Here is a 20,035-nt window from a genome sequence, read left to right as displayed (position 1 = left end):
GAACGGCCTAGACTTCTAGAATACCATGTCATGGGATATATAGGCCTGTGCATGTGATAAATACCCCGCATAACTCTCTGCTTTACTGGCACAGGGAACCCAGGGCAGGAATCACACAAACTTTTAAGGTAGTTACTGGGAAAGAGAGAAACTATGGAAAGCTCTGAGAAAGCCAGCATGTGGCCAAAAACAACAGCAGGTATGGCCATATGGCAATCGAATTAGAAAAGGGATTTTTGCCACACTGCCTTCCAGAAGGTGGTCAAGCCCAGGCAGCTCTCATGAAGGGATGATTTACTCAGTACATTTTAAGTGTTTCATATTGCCTCTTACACCATTCAGTCCCAAAGGGAACTTAAATCTATTATACCAAATAGATATTGAAGTGTTTTCTTAAAAATAAAAAAATAATAACTTCTAAAGTAATTTCAGTTTCACATTTAAATAAGATCACGGTGCCAAAAGCATGTTTATTTCCAACTAAGCATTTGCTGAAACTGTTTTCAAAAAAGTAAAGCTTTGTAAGGCTACAATTTAATAACGTTATTTTATTTTAACAACACATTTGGTGAGATTTTTTAACATTTTAAAATCCCCTACAAAATCTAAGGCACTCTGTAATAATGTAATTTGAATTATTTGTATAAGAACCCCTTCACCTGTAGAATAACATTTTTCAGAAATTCTTGAGGCACATTTTCCTTTTAAAAGAATTTGCTGAAAATGTGTTTTACGTCGCAGATTAGCTCTCAAAAACTTGTTTGACCTACAAGGAACAGGAGCTATATTGGTAACAGTCATTTTAAGGTTTATTATTATTATTGTATCATGTTATAATTTCAGCAACATTCTTGGAATGTGTTTGAATGTGTATGTGTGCGTGTGTATTTAATCCGGTAAAATGTCCAGGCTCTGTCTTTTATTGTTCTTATCTTGAGGGAAAATATCATCTTTGTTGAGAATAAGAGAGACTTAAGAACATTTCCCCGGCTCTGGGCTTCCCCCTCCACACATGCACACACTTTTATTAGGGTGATAACAAACTAGCCTATGGTCAGCATGAACATAATGTTCATATTTCAAACTTGAATTTTCTAATTTGTTTCTACTTATTGACAGTACCATACTTCCATATTCCATGACCACATTTTTAGAACAACTGACCAAAAAGAAGATAAGTCCTTAAACTAATAGCTAATAGTTTAAGTACGGATTTCTTCAAGTATGGATTTTTTCAAGTAGGATTATTATTATCTTGAATAAAGAAAAATTATCTATGTAAAAAATGTGAACTAGTAATCAGTTACCTTTTGGAGTACAAATACTATATTTCTATTGAAATTAGTTTACATGTACTTACCTTAGTAGAAGAAAGTCAGATTTTGTTGTTTTAAAATTGTTTCTTTGGTATATGGTTATTTTTGTTTTGCCTAGGAATTCAGGTTTTAACTTTAAAAAAAAAAAAAAACTAAGTCATGGGAAAGTAAAAAGAAAAACATAATAAATATCACTGCTTCTATCACTCAGATATTAGGCTGTTGTCATTTTGGCATGTTGCTTTCAGTAATTATTAAAATAAAACATATGGTTAAGCCCTTTGGTCCACTTATTGTCCTATTCTCATGTGAGAGGCAACTACTAACATGAGTTTGATTTTTTTTCCCTTTCTATTAAAAAAAATACATATGTATATCTGTTAAAAATATGAGTATTATTTTAAATATACAGCTTGAACAGCTGTGAATCCTGACCCCCATGCCGTCCACCATCTGCGTTTAACTTTTGATGCCCCCCAAAACTTGACTACTAATAACTTACAATTGATCAGACAGAAGCCTCACCAATAATATCAGCAGTCGATTAGCATATATTTTGTATATTATATGTAATATGTACCATGTCCTTACAATACAGTAAACTAGAGAAGACAAAATATTATTAAGGAAACCTGGGGCACCTAAGTGGCTCAGCCTGTTAAGCATTTGTCTTTGGCTTAGGTAGTAATCCCAGGGTCTTGAGATGGAGCCCTGCTTCTCCCTCTCCCTCTGCCCACCCCCTCGTGCTCTCTCTTTCTCTCTGCTCTCTCTCTCAAATAAGAAAATCAAATCTTGCTTTTTCTTTTAAGATTTTATTTATTTGACAGAGAGAGAGAAGTGAGAGAGGGAACAGAGCTGGAGGAGTGGGAGAGGGAGAAGCAGACTTCCCACTGAGCAGGGAGCCTGATGCGGGGCTCGATTCCAAGACCCTGAGATCATGCCCTGAGTTGAAATCAAGAGTCCTATGCTTAACTGACTGAGCCACCCAGGTGCCCTAAATCTTAAGGGAAAAAAAAAAAAAAAGGAAAGAAAAGAAAAAGAAAGAAAGAGAGAAAGAAAAGAAAATCCTAATGAAGAGAAAATACACTACAGTACTGGACTCTATTTATTGGGAAAAAAATCTACATACAAGTGGACCCGTACCGTTCAAACCCATGTGGTTCAAGGGTCAACTATGTGTTCAAAGGTATATGGCATAGCTTTTTCATGTTATTTTTTCGCTAAAATTCGTTACCATGGTCTACTCATTGACACATAAAGATCCACCTCTTCCCTTTTAACTGTTTTAGAATATTTCATCATATGAAAAGAAAACACTTTATTGACCTATTCCTTTACTGATGGACATTGATAAGTGCCTTTCTTCGTGGTTTCTCTAGTATTCCATTAATCCTGAGGTTTGAATAACATTTTCATAATAATCAAGCAGTAGCACTTAGCAAACCACTCTTGAACATTGTCCACTGGAGATGTTTTCTTTTTCTTTTTCCTTTTTTTTTTTTTAATTATCCCTTAAATCTAGCAAAATGGCAAATAATTCAAGATATGATTTTTAACATAAAATGTAATTTGTTCAAAATTTACATTAATCTTTCTCATAACTAGTCACTTGCATTTTGTCTTCCTGTCATCCTGAAGAATGAAAATGTAATTTCCCAGAGGCTTTAAGAATTGGGGGAGTATTAAATGTAACTGAAATTAAGTGATTAATAATTTACTTTTGGGTCATGAATCAACTTCACGGGATGCTTAGGACCATTTGCAACCCCGGGAGCACTGGCAGTAACAATGCACTTTTTAAGACAAGAGCTCTCAAAGGTTGGCTGCCCAACCTAATTAAACCTCAGTCTTCTGATACCAAATTTATTTCTTCTTTGGACTGAATTTCCTCAGATCTTCTTGACAGGAAAATGTCACTTTGCCTGACAGCTGATAGACAGGTTATGTAGCACCATAATTGGAGAGAAAAGGATAGCTTAAAGCTACTCGATTTAATGGCTGTGTGTATGGCTTTTTCTCTCTTTCTTTTTCTTTTTTTTTTTCCTAAGGTTTCTATGACAGACACAAAAGGCCTTAGCAAATAGGCCTAGTGCCATTTTTCCCCTGCTTCTTCCCAGGGTAATTATCTTACTCCATCAATAGTGCTGTCAGAAATTGGGCACATAATTCAGCATTTAAATGAACAAGCAATGTAATATTTCCTGTCTCCCAGTGGAATGCTTTGCAGTTCACATTCTTCTCTGTCACTCGCTCACTCTTGATGTATGTCCCACAGCCAGTCCTTGAATGCATCCTCTCCCTTGTGTTTCATTGCAGATGTTGGCTCCGACTTGACACCTACTTCATTTGGAGCTTTATAGGACCAGCGACCTTGATAATAATGGTAAGGACTCCTCATTAACTATGCATTTCCCAGGTCAAGAACTAAAACTTCCACGATGCTTGCACTGACTTTGCTTGATTTACATAGATTATTTTGGGGGAAATCATCTACTTACCTGACCTTCTATAACTCAAGCAGTTAGACACTCAGTCTAGTCTACTTTTATATTATAAAATACTTAATCAAAAGTGTTAGAGAGGAAAAGAGCCTGACCTCACATAAGCTACTTGGTTTTGTAGGTTTTTGAACAGCAATGACTTCAAGTTTCACAATGATATATTTCCTTTCTTTTTCATTTGGATAATTTGAGTTATGAATGGAATTGGAAATTGGAAATGCAGTCCTATACCTTACTATTCCTTCTAGTTTTGTTTTTTATGAACAACTCAAAAACTTTAAAATCCAAAAGAATTTCACTTGAGAATGGCAAAAATGGTTAAGCAAGCATTCTGGAATCATACTTTCTTCTGAATTTTTAGATGCATAATGTCTTGATTTCACATATGAATTCCTTATCCTAATTTAGATTCTATGTTTAGTATTATTATTTATGTACTCATGATTTTACAATACAAAATTGTTCTCCATTTTTTTAAAATTAAATGGCTTCTTGATTTTGAATAAAATATGGATTTACAATTCACTATCTGAAATCCCTTGAAGCAGGTATATTTTTTAGAATTCAGAAAGTTTTCAGACTTTAGGAAAGTAACATGGTACATGTATTGCATATTATACAATATTCCCTGTAGAGAATAAGCAGTTGCCCAAAATCAAACACATCTACCAATACTCACAGTAGGGACTAGGCAGGACTCTGAAACCAAACACAGTAATAATTCAACAGAAAAAAAAATTGGAAAAGTAGGAGCAAGCAGAATAAAGACAGAAGAGTCTTATGTCAGTACAAATCAGGTTTTCCCATCAAATGGGGTTAGTTAAGGTTAGGCTTTTTGGCCCCTCAATGAATTTTTTAAAACTTTTACTTTTCAGACTTTTGGAATTAGATAAAGGACTGTAGAACTTTATTATTGAGGAAGGCTTATAATTGGATTTTCCTAGTCTCCACCAATCATAAATTTTGGAACATATAAACAAGCCAGGTCACAAGTGCAATTGAATATGTGGTTTTCTATACAGTTTACACATACGTGATATATGGAATTCACACTGGACCTTTTTGTTTTAAGTCCTGTGCCCTCTCTGCCTCCAGTGACAAGACAGTATCACTGAAGGTTTCCTGGATTTTAATCCTAGTTTGTTGTAGCATTAGAATTAACCACTATTGTATAATCCTTTTGATCTAGCTATTCAAAACCATATTGATTTAGTATTTATGATTTGTAACATAGCATTTCAATACATATCACTGAACAACAAATTAGGGGCCATGTTCAGATGGTAGAGATAGTAACACACCTGTATATATTTTTTTAAACACACACTTGGCTTTGAGTTGCTTTACGATTTCCACAGCATCATGCCAACTGCTGCTGATTTTGTATTTGTATGTATTTTGGCATAATAGTGCTTTGTAACTCATTGGTATCCCAATTCTCTACAGTGGCTTTTTGCCTTCACTAAAATACCAGGCAATCATCTATGATCAAGTTCCTTTTTAAGTATAGTGAGAGCTAATTTCCCAGAACAACTCATCCGTATGGAGAATAGACTTCCTTTTTTTCTTATATTCCGGTTATGCTACATGATCGTACTTTTTACATTCCAGCTTAATGTCATCTTCCTTGGGATTGCTCTATATAAAATGTTCCATCATACTGCCATTCTGAAACCTGAATCGGGCTGCCTTGATAATATCAAGTAAGTGATTTTTCTTTTTGTTTCCTTTAGCCAGCCTAACTTTGGTGCTCTAAATCATCCTGACTTTTAATTCTACTGAAATCTTGTGACAAAATGAAGAGGATCAATGTGTTGTCTTTGCTGAATAAGATCATTTATTGACTGTTGAGATGACTTGATCTGCCTGAAAATCAGTATAATGAAGCTGTGTCTTCAAAAAAACTTTTTTCCCCTAAACTCTGATGTGCAACATGTTAAGTTTTTAATGTACACTTCACGTATTTTGTCCTGAAAGCAAATACATAGTTTCTGTATCTGGGCAGACTGTTGTTTCTTGGAGCAATAACCATATCTGTTCCCAACGCTCCATCCCCCTCCACGCCAGGAGCATTGTGAAGAGAGACAGATAGTGGCACCTGCAAGTACTAAAAGGGAGATTTTCCACCACAGGAGAGGAACCCCGAGATTATCGATCTAGGCATTTGCAGAGAAGCTCGCATCCAGCTGCCCTTCTCTCCTTCTGAGAGAGGAAGAGAAAACACAACTCCCTGTTGAAAAATCCTATGGTATATATATATATATGGCTCCAGGCTTTAGCCCCCTTTGAAATGTTAACGTTTCCCTCCTGGGAGGTAAATCACTCCCAAAGTCTCTCACTATCTATTCAGCCATCTTTCAATTTCCAAGGTTTGTCCTTTAACCCAAATTCTGTTTTTCTATGCTCAGAAAGCCCTGGCCATGCAGAGATACGAAAATATTCACATTCCTTTCCACACTAGTGGCACTTTTGTATATACACAAAAAGAAGCTAATTTACATTTTCTGAAAAGGAAAATAGTTCCTCAGTATAACCAAAGATTTTATCGTGTTCCTTCAGAGGCTGTGACATTTGAGAAAGATAGTCCTGTGGAGATGTACATTAGTCACTAATATATTATATATTAAATTGTAATTTGTATATAATTTGCCTATGCTATGTATTAATTTGGTTAAATGTTTTTATTTAAATGAATGTACTTTCAGAAGTTTCATGAGGTCACCTGTGACTTTTGAACATTCTTCCTGAACTACGTCAGATAACAGCTATGTCACCCATTTTCCATCTTTCTACATGTAGCTCCTGACAGAGTTCCTTGCCAATACTAGGCCCTTAATGAATGTTTATAAAATAAAGCAATACAATTAAAGACTTTAGTGACAAAAGTGTACTGAAATGAAGTAGTTAATTTTGTTGAAGGAATCATCTGTCTAACTTAATTGAAAAGGATAGCTAAGAAATTAGAAAAAATAATGTAATGGAGCAAACTAAGAATTATCTACTATGAGTAGTAGTAGACTTCTGTAGTTGTCGATGTTACTCAGTTGAGGTGATAGTCCTTATTTTGTTGAATTATGTACAATTAGACTGCCCTTCTAGTATTAGTTATTTGGACTATCTTTTCCTGATGAAACTGAATTTGGATAAATAAATAAATAGGCATATAAAATATATTTTTCCTAAAAGTTATCATACTTTTACTCCCTTTTGATGTAAATTACATCTTATACCTATTGTTTTATAGTATAAAGCAAAATGCAAGTAATACTTTATTACCATTTATGCTGTTTTTAAAGTACTATCGGAAGTAAACACTTTGACATTTAATAACAGCTTTTATAATATTAACAATCAGGGGGAAAAAGTTCTTGTACTAGTGCAGTCACACATCTTGAAAGATCAGTTCGTTCTGTATTTATTCATATATATTTCTTTAAGTGGAATGGTTCGAATTTTTATTGTTATTGTTTAAAAAAACAAACACATAAGAAGCAATAGTTACATGTAATGACATTGATGGCATTAAGCTTTACATTACAAAGTAAAGTAAAGCCTTTGAGAATATCTTGATTTAAATTCTGTCCAAACTGCTTTATAGTTTATTTAGCTTTTGGGAAGTTTATGTAAACTTGCTGAGCCTTTCTGTCCCCTTTAAAATGGGTACAATAATGGGGCACCTGGCTGGCTCAGTCAGTAGAATGTGACTCTTGACCTCAGAGTTGTGAGTTCAGGCCCCACACTGGGCGCAGAGCTTATTTAAAAATAAATAAAGGTATTAACTGTTCTTAAAAAATAACAATGAAATAAAATGGGTATAATAATGAAATACCCAACCATCAAATAAGTAAAGAAATATATACAGCCTTTGATGATTTTTTTTTTAAAGAGAAATTAAGTAGTTGTTGGAAAGGGTGGTTTTGAAATGAAAGAAACATGAATACAGACATGCTGGTGAGGAAGAACCAGTGATAGATTAGAAGCACAGGAAAGGGAATGGTTGTTGTAACTGTGAACTCGGGAATTGTAGGGTGGAGATCGTAGAGATCCAGAACTGTGGTCAACCCTTCCACTCTATTAAATCACATGAAGGAGACTTTTCTACCAAGGTAAGAGAAGCTCGGTAGGAGGACTCTTTTCCACTGAGACTGGGTGAAATAAATAGTAAGTGTGATGTAGATTATGTTGGAGGAACCAGGGCAGGGCGGTAAATTGAGGAATTTCTGCCTGCTGTCCTCTGTGAAGTAGGAAAGGTGGTCATGTGCAGGATATAGGGACATGTTGAAGAGTGAAAATAAGAAAGAAATCTCAAGGGAAATATTCCTTAAAACTTCCTAGAAGCTGAAGGACATTTCATTTTATGGAAAACATATTAACTATTTAGGAAGTACTTGTAAAGAAATCAGCAGGGCTTAATTGGTGAGGAAAGAAGAATTTAAGAAAGATAATAATGATTTTGAATATTAGGGAAAACACACAAAATCCGGCATCCTTTTTATCTAAAAAAATAAGGATCTTTTTATATGTATTTTTAAATGTTACGGGTGGTGTGAGAGTATTTATTTGAAGACACAAGCATCATTTATCTGGAAAATCTTTTTTTAGTACATGGGAAAGGGCATAAAAGTTAATGTTTTCCTGTTTTTGTTTTTTCCATTTTTGTAAAATGCTGAATAAAATGGGCCACCTTGTTCAGTTTATTGAGGAAAAAGCCCAGCATGCAAGGACTTTTGGAAGTCAATGTCTTTCTAAAACAATTCATTCTCTCATTTATCAAATATTTACTGCCTCTATGATCCAGGTTCTTTCACACAAAGATCTCTCCTTTCTCTAAAATGTGTTTCCTTCTCCCCATATTCATTGCCACCATTTTTTTAAGCCACCATCAACTTCTGCAGAAACACTGCAGTGGTCTTGTAACGTCTTTCCTCATTATTGATTCTTGCCCCTACCTCCATCAGCTAGAGTGAGCTCTTAAACCACGTAAATCCCATCGAGCAACTCCCTTGGGTAAAATTCTTCAGTGGGTTCCTGTTACTCTCACACACAAGTTCAGATCTTCTACCCCACCCTACTAACCCTTCCAGGCCTAGTTGCTGTTTCTTTCCTTGGCCTCTTGTCAAGTCATTTGCCCCTCTGGCCATTCTAGATGGGCTCACTTGCTTCAGTTTTTTTCTTTCCTGTTTCTCTACTGACTTTGTTTTCCCAAACACTGTGCCTGGCTGGCTCCTAATTTACCCTAATCAATTTAATTATTATTTTAAAGATAATTTAATTATGTTTTAATTCAAAATTTGCTTCATGATTGTTAAAATAAACACATTGTGTGTGTGTGTGTGTTAGTTTAGAACTTTCATTTTTCTGGCTCATTACTATATTAATGATATACTCCAGAACAAATAATAATAGAGTGAATTAGTATAGGTAACATGATTACCAAGGAAATGAGGTATGCCATTCTCAGATTCCCAAAAACGTAATTAAATTTTAAAAGTACAATTCCGTTTGCTCTATCCTTACTTGTCTTTGTCTCTTTTTCATCAAAATACATAATTTTATGTGGAAAAAAAAGTAATTCCACTCATTTAAATTTTCTGGTTGGGTTTCTGATGAGTTGAAATTAGAGCTTACAGTCATCATAACAAAAATCGAAACTAATTTTAAATATATGCATATATGGATTAATAGGAATAAAGCAGTTATTGAATCAACTTATATTATTGCTGAGGTATTATGACATGCAAAACTTTAATTCTTGAGGTGCATTGAGAGCACTCTTGACTTACTTTCACCATGAAAGTATACTACTGCTTGCACAGTTATCAACTATTTCTTCTATTACTGGTTTAATAGCATCACAGGTACTTAAAAGAGTGAAAAGTAATGGTATAGGCTTTTAGGGCTAAGAAAGAAAATTGACGCCTATATGGAGAGACAGGGAGTCTGCTTAGGCTTCCCTTCCCTGTGTCTCTCCTTTAGCTCCTTTCCCATGCACAGAATTCTGCATCTGAACTTCTGCTTTTGGCTTAGACATGTTTTCTGACTTCTGGTCTCTCCTTTTAACTTCAGTTTGGCACGAGGATGGGATGGCAAACATATTGTCAGGTGGTTTAAAGAAAGAGTTTCACTTTGCTTCATTCTGCCCAGTGCTCTAATTGCTAAGAGAAGGCGTAGCAATAGAGAGGAGTGATGATTTCCGTTCCAGACACTTGGGTTTGAATTTCTGTTCCATCTAATAATTGTTACATTACTTTGTAAATTTCATCATGGCTCTCAGTCTGTCTCCGCGGAATTGGGGATAATTGTATCTACTTTGTAGAGTTTTGAGATAATTAAATATATGTGCAATACATACATCACAAAATTTGTGCCCATAGAGGATGATTTGATTATTTTGAGCTACTATGTGAAAATACACTGCTGCCTTCAGTTCTTTGTGCTTCCCATGGTGAAATTTGCTCAATCTCATATCAAAATCCCATTAGAATTTGACTGGCTTTGTTTACCATGGGGTGTTGTTAAGAATATATATATGTATATTTTTAAGTATATAATATATATATGTATATGTAAATATATACATATTTAAGCCAAGCTTATTCTGTTATGAAAGAATTGGCTCTAGGAGGGAAATGCTCATTTAATTAATAAGTAACAAACTGTGTAGTTAGTTCTGAAGAAAAGAAAAAGAAGTCTGCTTAGTGAGTTTGGACACCTGCCATACATAAAGAAATCTAAAAATGTTTAGGGATGAATAGAAAAATGCTGTACTTTACCAATATCCACAATAACTTACTCTGTTCTTAAAGGTAACTTTTATTTTGACAACTGTTTCTAGATATTGGTAGAAACAAGTCAAAATTACGATCAGTTTGATGTTACCGTATTACATTACTAGTATTACATTATTTATGGATTAAAGGTGGTAAGGTTCTGAAGATTGAAAGCAGAAGACCAAATTGAAATAAACTTGGAAAAATGCAGCAATATCACAAGAATATTTTAACCTTTAATTTTTGTCCTTTATATTAGTATATTAAGATGGATATATATCTGTATATGTAGCTCGGGAGAAAGGGCACAAGCAGGAGAGAACCTCCTTTTCAAATGGTATCATCTTTATACTCTAGTCAGAGCCGTATCCTATAAAGAGTTTGAACCTTTATGAGAATAGTTAATCTAGTTCTGAGTTGTACATAGTAAAAATATTGATCCACTTCAAAGTTTCTGGATGAGTTTTTAGGAAAATATACTTTCTCATTTTTCTCAAAATATTAGCTGGCACTATAAAAATTTTGAAATATTGATTTAAGTTTTTTAAATAGAAGGTCAATATAGGACAATTGTCCATGCAGACTTAAAAAAGAATAGCTTATATCTCCAAGCAATTGATTTCACTCATAGTTTACCTTTTACCAAAACTACTAAGTTCGAATTTAAATTTTACACATTTCTAATTATATTAAATATTTAGTGATGTTGTATTTAAAAACTGGCACCTCTCTTGTAAAAAGAATACTGGGTCAACATATTATACTGAAGATATGTTTTATTAAATCTTTCTTTATCTGATAAACTTCTTAATGCTCATATATACTAGAAACACTCTAGCAGTAGAAAGAGTAGAGCTAGTAGCTGAAATAAAATAAAATAATGTTTGAGAAAAAAGAAATTTTTTTAAGATTTTATTTATTTGACAGAGAGATAGAGAGAGACCACAAGTAGGCAGAGCAGCAGGCAGAGAGAGAGGGGAAAGCTGGCTCCCAGCAGAGCAGAGAGCCTGATGCGGGGCTTGATCCCAGGGCCCTGAGACCATGACCTGAGCCGAAGGCAGAGGCTTAACCCACTGAACCACCCAGGCGCCCCATGTTCGAGAAGTTTTTGAAAGGAATGTCATCTGTCTGTTATTTCATTTTTCCGTCTTCCTCTGTTTCCTTGGTCTATAGTTAAAGATCACTGGAAATGTACAGTGACATTATCATAAATCATCCAGGTGTATTTGAAGACTAAACAATGCTGTTTGTAGTTCTGTGTGATGCTATAAGATCACTAGATTTGCTTCAGACAATTTAAGGAAGCAGGTAGTAGGTAGTTCCTTACTGATTGACTTAATTTTAACAGTAAAAGCATTTAACAGTTACTTATTTGGAAAATTAATCTCAGCCACGGATGCACAACGATGTGCATTCTGCAAATGTTGTTGCCAGTCTCATTGTATCATGCATTTTAGGCTATACTCTGAAGTTTTCTGAAATGTAAAAATGTTGGCCTTTTTTTTTCAAAGGTTTTTCATTAAAATGCATTTAAATCCCCATATGATTTTCCACGAGCCGGGAGTTTTAGGCATCACTGTATTCGGCACAGTTTATACACTGGGAGCTGACATTTGAGAAAAATAGTTTGAGGCATGACTGTTATAGGCGCACTGGAACTGTTCTGCATTATACCTTGAGATTAAATAATAGTTTCACTTTTCCCTGATATAATTAGTTTTATATCAAATTTAGGAGAGTCCATTGCAGTACAGTCTTAAGGATGAGAAAGCCTTGAAAGACTATCTAAGGGAAAAATAATTCTTCTTGATAATAAAAACATAAAAATTAACAGCTCCTTTGTTTTTTATGTATGACTCGGATTCACATTTCTTTTATATCCAATGTGTAATGTGCAGTCAGACTTTGAGAAAGCTTGGTAAGTGGAATTTAATTTTTTTATGAAACCAACATTTCTGAGTCACTAGACTCATTCTTCCCTAAAAATGCTTAAGTGCAGGTTTTCAAGAGTGGTAGAAATCTGAGAACAATTATAAGTAAATAATATTTATGTTCCATATTATTCACATATTTAATTTTTAATATATGAACTTTGATTTGACCAATATGGTGGCCTAAATCAAGACACAAGAGACAAAAAAATCCAGAGGTATGTGGTTCCAGAGTTGGTTCAGTAGCTCCATGATATCCCTAAAGACTTAAGTTCCATTTGTTCCTTTCACAAACAGCTGCCCCTTGGCCACTCCTTGAACCTAGGAGTGTGGCACTAGCTATAATCACAGGAAAGTCAATTAAAGGTTGATTATAGTTTAAATCCATGGTGCTGGGTAAAATAAAAAGATCGAGAGTAAAAACATACAACAAGAAGAGCAGTGGCTGTAACCCTGGGTTGCTTGAACTTTTAGACGTATTGGAAATGCAGAACCTACAAAATAGATTTAGAAAGAGCAGACAGTGAGATGAGAAGAAGGCTAGAGATCCTGGAAACTAGGTGAATCAAGCCTTTCAGTTTAGATGGGAGCTTAAACTTGACCACTGGGTTTTGTTTTATTGATTGGTTAATTTAAGGATGACAGAAATTATAACCTCTTCTTTTTAATCTGGTAAGATTAGAAAAGTAGTTGATGCTGGCAAGAGGGGAAGATTGGGTGTTTTCTACATTTGAGTAGGCAAGGGAGTTTGGGATCTAGTATGCAAGTGAAGGTTGGTCTTATGTAAGAAGAGGTATGCAGAGGCGCCTGGGTGGCTCAGCCATTAAGCGTCTGCCTTTCACTCAGGTCATGATCCCAGGGTCCTGGAATCAAGCCCTACATTGAGCCCCGCATGGGGCTCCCTGCTCAGGGGGAAGCCTGCTTCTTCCTCTCCCACTCCCCCTGCTTGTGTTCCCTCTCTCTGTGTCTCTCTCTATCAAATAAATAAACAAAATCTTAAAAAAAAAAAGGAATATAGAAAAAATTTTTCCTTTATATGATGAAATTATGACTGAGTCTGTCAATGTATTGACCAGCAGATGTTTTCTTTTAAAGTAATGGGATAAATTATCATGACTCATAAGTAGTGAGTATTCATTGTGGTTAGAAGCACTCATCTACCTGGAAAGAAAGTTATATAACTTTGAAAAATATAACATTATTATAAGATTATTTGAATCCTCCACTTCCCCCTTTATATATTAATATGAAGATTAATATATGATTATATATTTTATTTATTTATATGTACAAATATATACTTTATACATTGATGTATTAATATATAATTAATATAAGTATTTATATATATTACTAGTTATAAACTTAATATTCTATTTTTAAAATCTATCCATACCTACATGTATGTATAAGATTTACGGTATATATACTTTGTATAAAATGTAAATGTTCAAATACTTTATTAATAAGTTAGAATATTTCACATTTTATACATATTTAGTAAATTTTATGTGTAATTTCATGGATCTAAGAAGCAAAATAAATAAGTTATATAGTTTAGAGAAGAATTAATCATCAATAAAAATTACCTAAGCAACAAAATTCTTTTTCCTCTAAGTAATATCAAGGTGTGCATTTTGATAGCTTAGAAACAATCCTCTCTTTAGCTATTTCTTCCTGGAAATAAAATACAAAGCTATATATCATAAAATTTATTAAGCATACTTTATAGGAGAGCTGCGTGCTAATTTACCTCATGGGATATAAGATGAACATTCTTATTTCTCAGAAATAACTGATTATGTATGCAGGAAAAAAGACTAAATTGAAATATACTTAAAAATGAATAATGGTCACCTTTTAGTGGCAAAATTATGTATAATTGAAAATGTTCTTTTTTGTGCACTCGTATGTTATTTTCAGACAGCACTTCTGACACAAGTTACATGTTTTTTTCCACACTCCCACCCATTCTCCAACACCAACTAAATGCCTAGCAATTAAATTCAATTTTGACACTAAGTCCTCTAGTTGGAATAAACTCTACAGTTTAAGGGCTCAGTTTCATAACCCTGCTTCCCACTCAGATGCCAACCGCAAGTGGGTTGCCCAGGCCACCCACAATTTTATCCGGTTGACTACAAATTCAGGGGTTCCTACAACGACCCCTCAAATTCCGGGATTCACCAGAACAATTCACAGAACTCAGGGAAGTGCTTTCCTTAAAGTTGTAGCTTTCCTATAAAGGAAACAACTTGGGGAAAACCAAATGGCTGTAGTGCAGAGCTTCCATCGCTTTTCTGAATTCTACCCTCTGCCCTTCAAAGGGTTCACCAGCCCAGAAGCTCCTTGAACGGCAGCATCCGTGAGGGTTTTAGGGGAGGTTTCATTTCAGAAGTGTGATTGATTAAATCATTGCCCAATAGTGATAGAACTCAATCTGTGGGCCCTTACCCCTTAGTGGGGGTGGACTTGTAAGTGAGAGTAGGGATAAAGGTTCCAACCCTGTAATCATGGCTTTTTCTCCAGACTTCTCCATTCTGCTCACCATCTCCCTTCCCTATTCCCTCTACCTGCTGGCATCATTCATTAGCATCCCAAAGACGCTGATATCACTCAAGAGATTTGAAGGGTTTCCGAAACTTGGCCACAGGAACAAAGAAAAAATATTTGCTTTTTGTTATGCCACAGCAGTCTTTTGAGTTTTTGGAGTTAGTATGATGAATATTAAAGTACCTTATAAAGAATTTTACTTGAAAGTGGCTTGCCCTACGTTACGTCCATAGACATATTAGTGACAGAACAGTCTAAGAATGTCATCTTTGAGAGTCATCCTATATTTCTAACCTCTGGAAAAGTTTCAAAAAATCAAGTCTAATTTTCTATTATTAACATGCTACTGTGTATATAGATACAAAATGAAAATTTAATCAAATCTTATGAAAATGAGAACCTTTAATTACTGTAATTCATTTGTCTCCAAATTGTGAGGAAGAGCTCATTCTAGTGTTGTAAATTGTTTTGCATATATCATTTAAAAATTAATGTGAGACTCTAGTTAAAATTTGGGGATAAAAAATTTTAAACCTATTCTGTTTTTTATTTTTTGCTCATTTAAAAATATAATTGCTATTTATTTTCCTTGAATTTTAAACATCTGAATAAAGGTTTAAAAACCAGTACATACATTCAGCAATATCTTATTTAATTTTATGTTGCAAAATTAACTCTTATGTATTATGGGTAAAACTAAAAACATGAGTTCATTCACTCTTAATATATTTATTTTAATGTAGTTTCAGATTATAAAAATTATACAAGGAATTGTACATTCCAAATGTAAATAAAAGCATTTGAATCACTTTTTGATCACTTCCAAGTAGATCTTTGTTTTTTTTTTCAATACATAAGCCAATTTTTGCCCAGTGATTATTTAAGTCATAATTCTTTGAGGTATTACATGGAAGATACAAATACTTCTAAAGGCTGAACAAAGCACACAAGAAATCTCACTGGTATCATAATCTTAGGGCTTTTAAGAGTTTGCCTGGTTACTGTTATCAGAACCAACTGGAAATACATTTTTTTTCTAATAAAGATTTCTTTAAAATGACACAAATTATTTTAAATTATAATTTTTTTATATAGTGGTTATATACATGGATATAAATTTGTATGAAACTTGACCAAAACTTAACCTGATTTTGAAAATCTGTTGTGGGAAACTGAGTAAATAGTATTAGGCTGAAAGACTTTTAGCCTTCAAATCTGAATCAACCCAAGTTTCAAAGGCTCCCTGGAAATGTTTATACTAAAATGTTGTGGGTAATATTAAGTTAAATACTGTATTGCATTTTGAGTCACATACTCTAAGTAAAAATTTAGTCATGTATTCTGAAATAAAAACCAGTACTCCCTGGTTCTGCTCCTAAATCCACTGTAATTGTTACACTTGGTTAAATAGCATTTTGAGACTTTATGTGTTGAGTCTATTTGAAATAGTGTGCAAAATAATAAGAAATATAGTTAATTTTTTGACATTTTACTATGTGGTAAACACAATTCTAAGTCCTTTTCATAGATCAATTAAATCTTTGCATTACACCTTCTAAGTTTCTAAGAAGGTAATTAATTCAGCTCAAGACCTCACAGTTAGTTAGCGCCAAAACTAGGATTTCAGCAGACCGTCTAACTTGAGGGTCCATTTCCTTAACCATACAGCCTTTGTCATACCACATTACACATCTGTAAATAAATGGTGTTTAATTTTAAAAGAGATGATTTTCTTTTCAGTAAACATTTTTTTGGTTGAGTACGTACTCTTGAAACTTTAAATCTAGATATTGATTGGATTACATGATCACCAAGGGCCCCATCTTTAAAAACCTGTGATTTTCATATTATAAGCTATGAACTATGCTAGCAAAATGTACTTGTCAGAAGTTTTAATGGCACTGAAGTCTTGTCAGGATCAGGGATAGAGTTTTCAGAGTTACTGGAATTTAAGGTGAATTTCTGAATAAAACCACCCAAGAAGAATGTTGTTTTGGTAAAGGTGACTCAGAAAGTTTAGTCAACCAGGTAAATGTAATAACATTATGTCATAGAAATCAAGAATAGAAGGGAGTAGTCAACCACAGAATATTTCTGAGTGGTCAAGTATGATAAGAGGGAAAATAGTTAACAATGGATTTGTCAATGACAGAGGCACTATGAAGTTATGGGGAAAGAATGCCCAAGTAGAGTAGCTTTTAAGAAAATGAGAAGTGAAGGGCACCTGGGTGGCTCAGTGGGTTAAGCCTCTGCCTTCAGCTCAGGTCATGATCTCAGGGTCCTGGGATCGAGCCCCTCGTTGGCCTGTCTGCTCAGCAGGGAGCCTGCTTCCCCCCTCTCTCTGCCTGCCTCTCTGCCTACTTATGATCTCTCTCTCTCTGTGTCAAATAAGTAAATAAAATCTTATTAAAAAAAAAAAAGAAAGGAAAGAAAATGAGAAGTGAGCAAGTATGGATTACTAGTATAGAAAATTCTTGATGAATTTTTCAGTAAATGTTAACACAAGATTCTTGGAGAATCTCTGAGATCTAAGAAGAAGGTTTTTTTGTTTCTTAAAAGTAAAGAATACTAAAGGGTGTTTCCTGATGGGAATAAGCGAATAGAGAAGGAGACATTGATGAAGCACCAGAGAGAACAATAATGAACAGGAATACAGTTTTTGAGAAGTATCAGGATGAGCAGATATGTTGGCTTTGTATGAACAAAGGCAATTCTTTCATTATAATAGGAGGGAAGAAATGTGTGTAGACTGTTGAAGATAGCTAATAGATTTGGTTTTGGAAAGATGAGAACATTTCTGTCGGTATTCTTGGTAGAGTTCTCCCAGGGGTGGATTCTAAGCCAAGGATTCAGCCAAAGTAATTTATTAAGGAAGTGCTTTCAGAAGAGATCAGTAAGAAAGTAAGGCGAAGTGGTGTAGGTAAGAGGAAGAAGCATGCAAGGTTGTCATTTTGGGTGAAGACTGACTGACCCTGATCCCAAAGGGAGCTCTGGAGTGTAAGTTACACTTTGGAACTTTCCAACCTTGAGGCAAAGGAGCTGGGATTTTGTAACTTCACACCTGTTAGTAACTGACCACAGGCTTGCTGTGGGGTGAGAATGGAATGCAAACTCCCAGGCCCTGCTGGCTGTGTGGGTATAATATCTCTAGTGCCCAAGGACAATCATCTGTAGGTCACAGGGGGTAAGCCTTTAGCAGCTAAGCATGCAGCAGCTGAAGGATGAATTCAGGAGCTGTACAAGAGATTGCGAGGTCTGGACAGTGCCTCATGTATTTGCAACTGTCAGATTGCTTCTGTTTTTTCAAGGACATAGATGACATTGTGCAGCTAAGAGGTTAGGATGAGAAGCGACGTTGAGGTTGAAGGACGATGTGAACTATTCCTTTTGGTGAATGAAAAAGCATTTGTGCTAGGGAAGTATCCACAAGTATCTGGAAGTATCGAGCTAGGGAAGAAGCTTGTCAGACATTGTTAAGTGCCATTAGAAATTTATTGTCGAGGCACCTGGGTGGCTCAGTCGGTTAAGCATCTCGCTCTTGCTTTTGGCTTAGGTCATGATCTCAGGGTCTTGAGATCAAGCTCCAAGAAGGCCTTGGCTCTGGGCATTGAGCCTGCTTGAGATTCTCTCCCTCTGTCCCAAACCCCTCGATCCTACCCCACCCCCACCCCACACTTGCTCTCTTTTTCTAAAAAAGAATGAAAGAAGGCAAGAAAGATAGAAAGAAAGAAAAAAAAGAAAGAAGGAAGGAAGGAAGAGGGGAAGAAAGAAAGGAAAAGAAAGAAATTTGTCACAAATTTAGCATGTCTTATGTAATCATGGTTATGGATTGGTTTTTGTTTGGTGTTCTGTTTTCCGTTTTGTTTTTTCTAGCAATGCCCACCTATCAATCGTTGGTTTTTGTTTGTTTATTTGTTTGTTTGTTTTGTTTTGTTTTGTTAGAATCATTAAAAGTGAAAGGGGGTATAAGAAAATAGGAAGTCATAAGATCCTGGTTGGCAGCAGAGAAGAATGATCATGAATGGAGAGAAGTATAGTAAAACTGTAAAGACAGAAAAATAGGAAGTCTGGAGTGATAGTAAACAGCTGATGGCAAGAACCTCAAAGAAGCTGGGGATTTTGACAGGAGAAATCATAGTCTGGCCATAGCACTTCTACTGCCTGTGGGTTGTGAGAGAACCAATATTTAAGTTTGCGTGGAAAGTACTGCTAATTGGGAGAATTTCTTTTAAAGCATGAAGATGACAAGAAACACCCAGAGATGAAGTTTAGTGTAGAGGAGAGTTTGTGGTTATTTGACTGTGACTTTCAAGGGACAGGATATGGAATTTGGGGGGAGGAAGGGAAATGGTAGAAAGTTGGATTGAATTCAGAGATATAACCCCCCCCAAAGAAGTCAAAATGAACAGAAGGAATAAGCCTGTAACCATTTTTTGTTATACAAATTCACTACTTAATATCTTTTTGCCATCACTTACCATCTTAAGCAATATTGTCCCCTTGACAGGTGACAATACTACTTACACTTGCCCTAGATAAATTCATATTCTCCCCAAATTCTAGAAAATACTGAGACACATTCCCAAATTCTAGAAAATACTGACACAAATTCTAGAAAATACTGACACAAATTCTAGAAAATACTGAGACACATATACTTAAATATATTCCAATTAATAAAAGGAGACGAAAATGCTCTATGATAAAAGGTAATAAATAGGTGGCCACTGATTGGCAAATTACTTGCCACAGGGCTTATACACAACACAGTTTGAATGCATTTCAGTATCCCCTAATTCCAGGGGTAAACCACTCATTGAAGTAAAAACAACAGTGAGGGAAGAAGATACCAACACTCTTTCAGACTTCAACTTTTTTCATTTTCTTATTTTCCAGGAGTGCTTTCTTACAGGAGTGTTACCGTATTTTAAAACCTTTTTCCCCCCTTTAGCTCATTTTAAAAA

General features: G+C 34.9%; 1 protein-coding gene across 35 annotated transcripts in view; it reads left to right on the top strand.

Moving 5' to 3' along the window:
- Nucleotides 1-20,035, top strand: part of ADGRL3 (adhesion G protein-coupled receptor L3) — an 820,407-nt gene that overhangs the window by 720,930 nt on the left and 79,442 nt on the right. For all 35 annotated transcript variants that reach the window (XM_082727882.1, XM_082727890.1, XM_082727888.1 and 32 more), the window contains 2 exons: nucleotides 3,633-3,699; nucleotides 5,429-5,520. In XM_082727882.1, the coding sequence (XP_082584008.1) occupies nucleotides 3,633-3,699; nucleotides 5,429-5,520 (159 nt within the window). The remainder of the gene's footprint in view (nucleotides 1-3,632; nucleotides 3,700-5,428; nucleotides 5,521-20,035) is intronic.

The sequence above is a fragment of the Mustela nivalis genome (genome assembly GCF_964662115.1).
Source record: "Mustela nivalis genome assembly, chromosome: 4".
Taxonomy (NCBI): domain Eukaryota; kingdom Metazoa; phylum Chordata; class Mammalia; order Carnivora; family Mustelidae; genus Mustela; species Mustela nivalis.
This window is presented reverse-complemented; position numbering and strand designations above follow the sequence as displayed.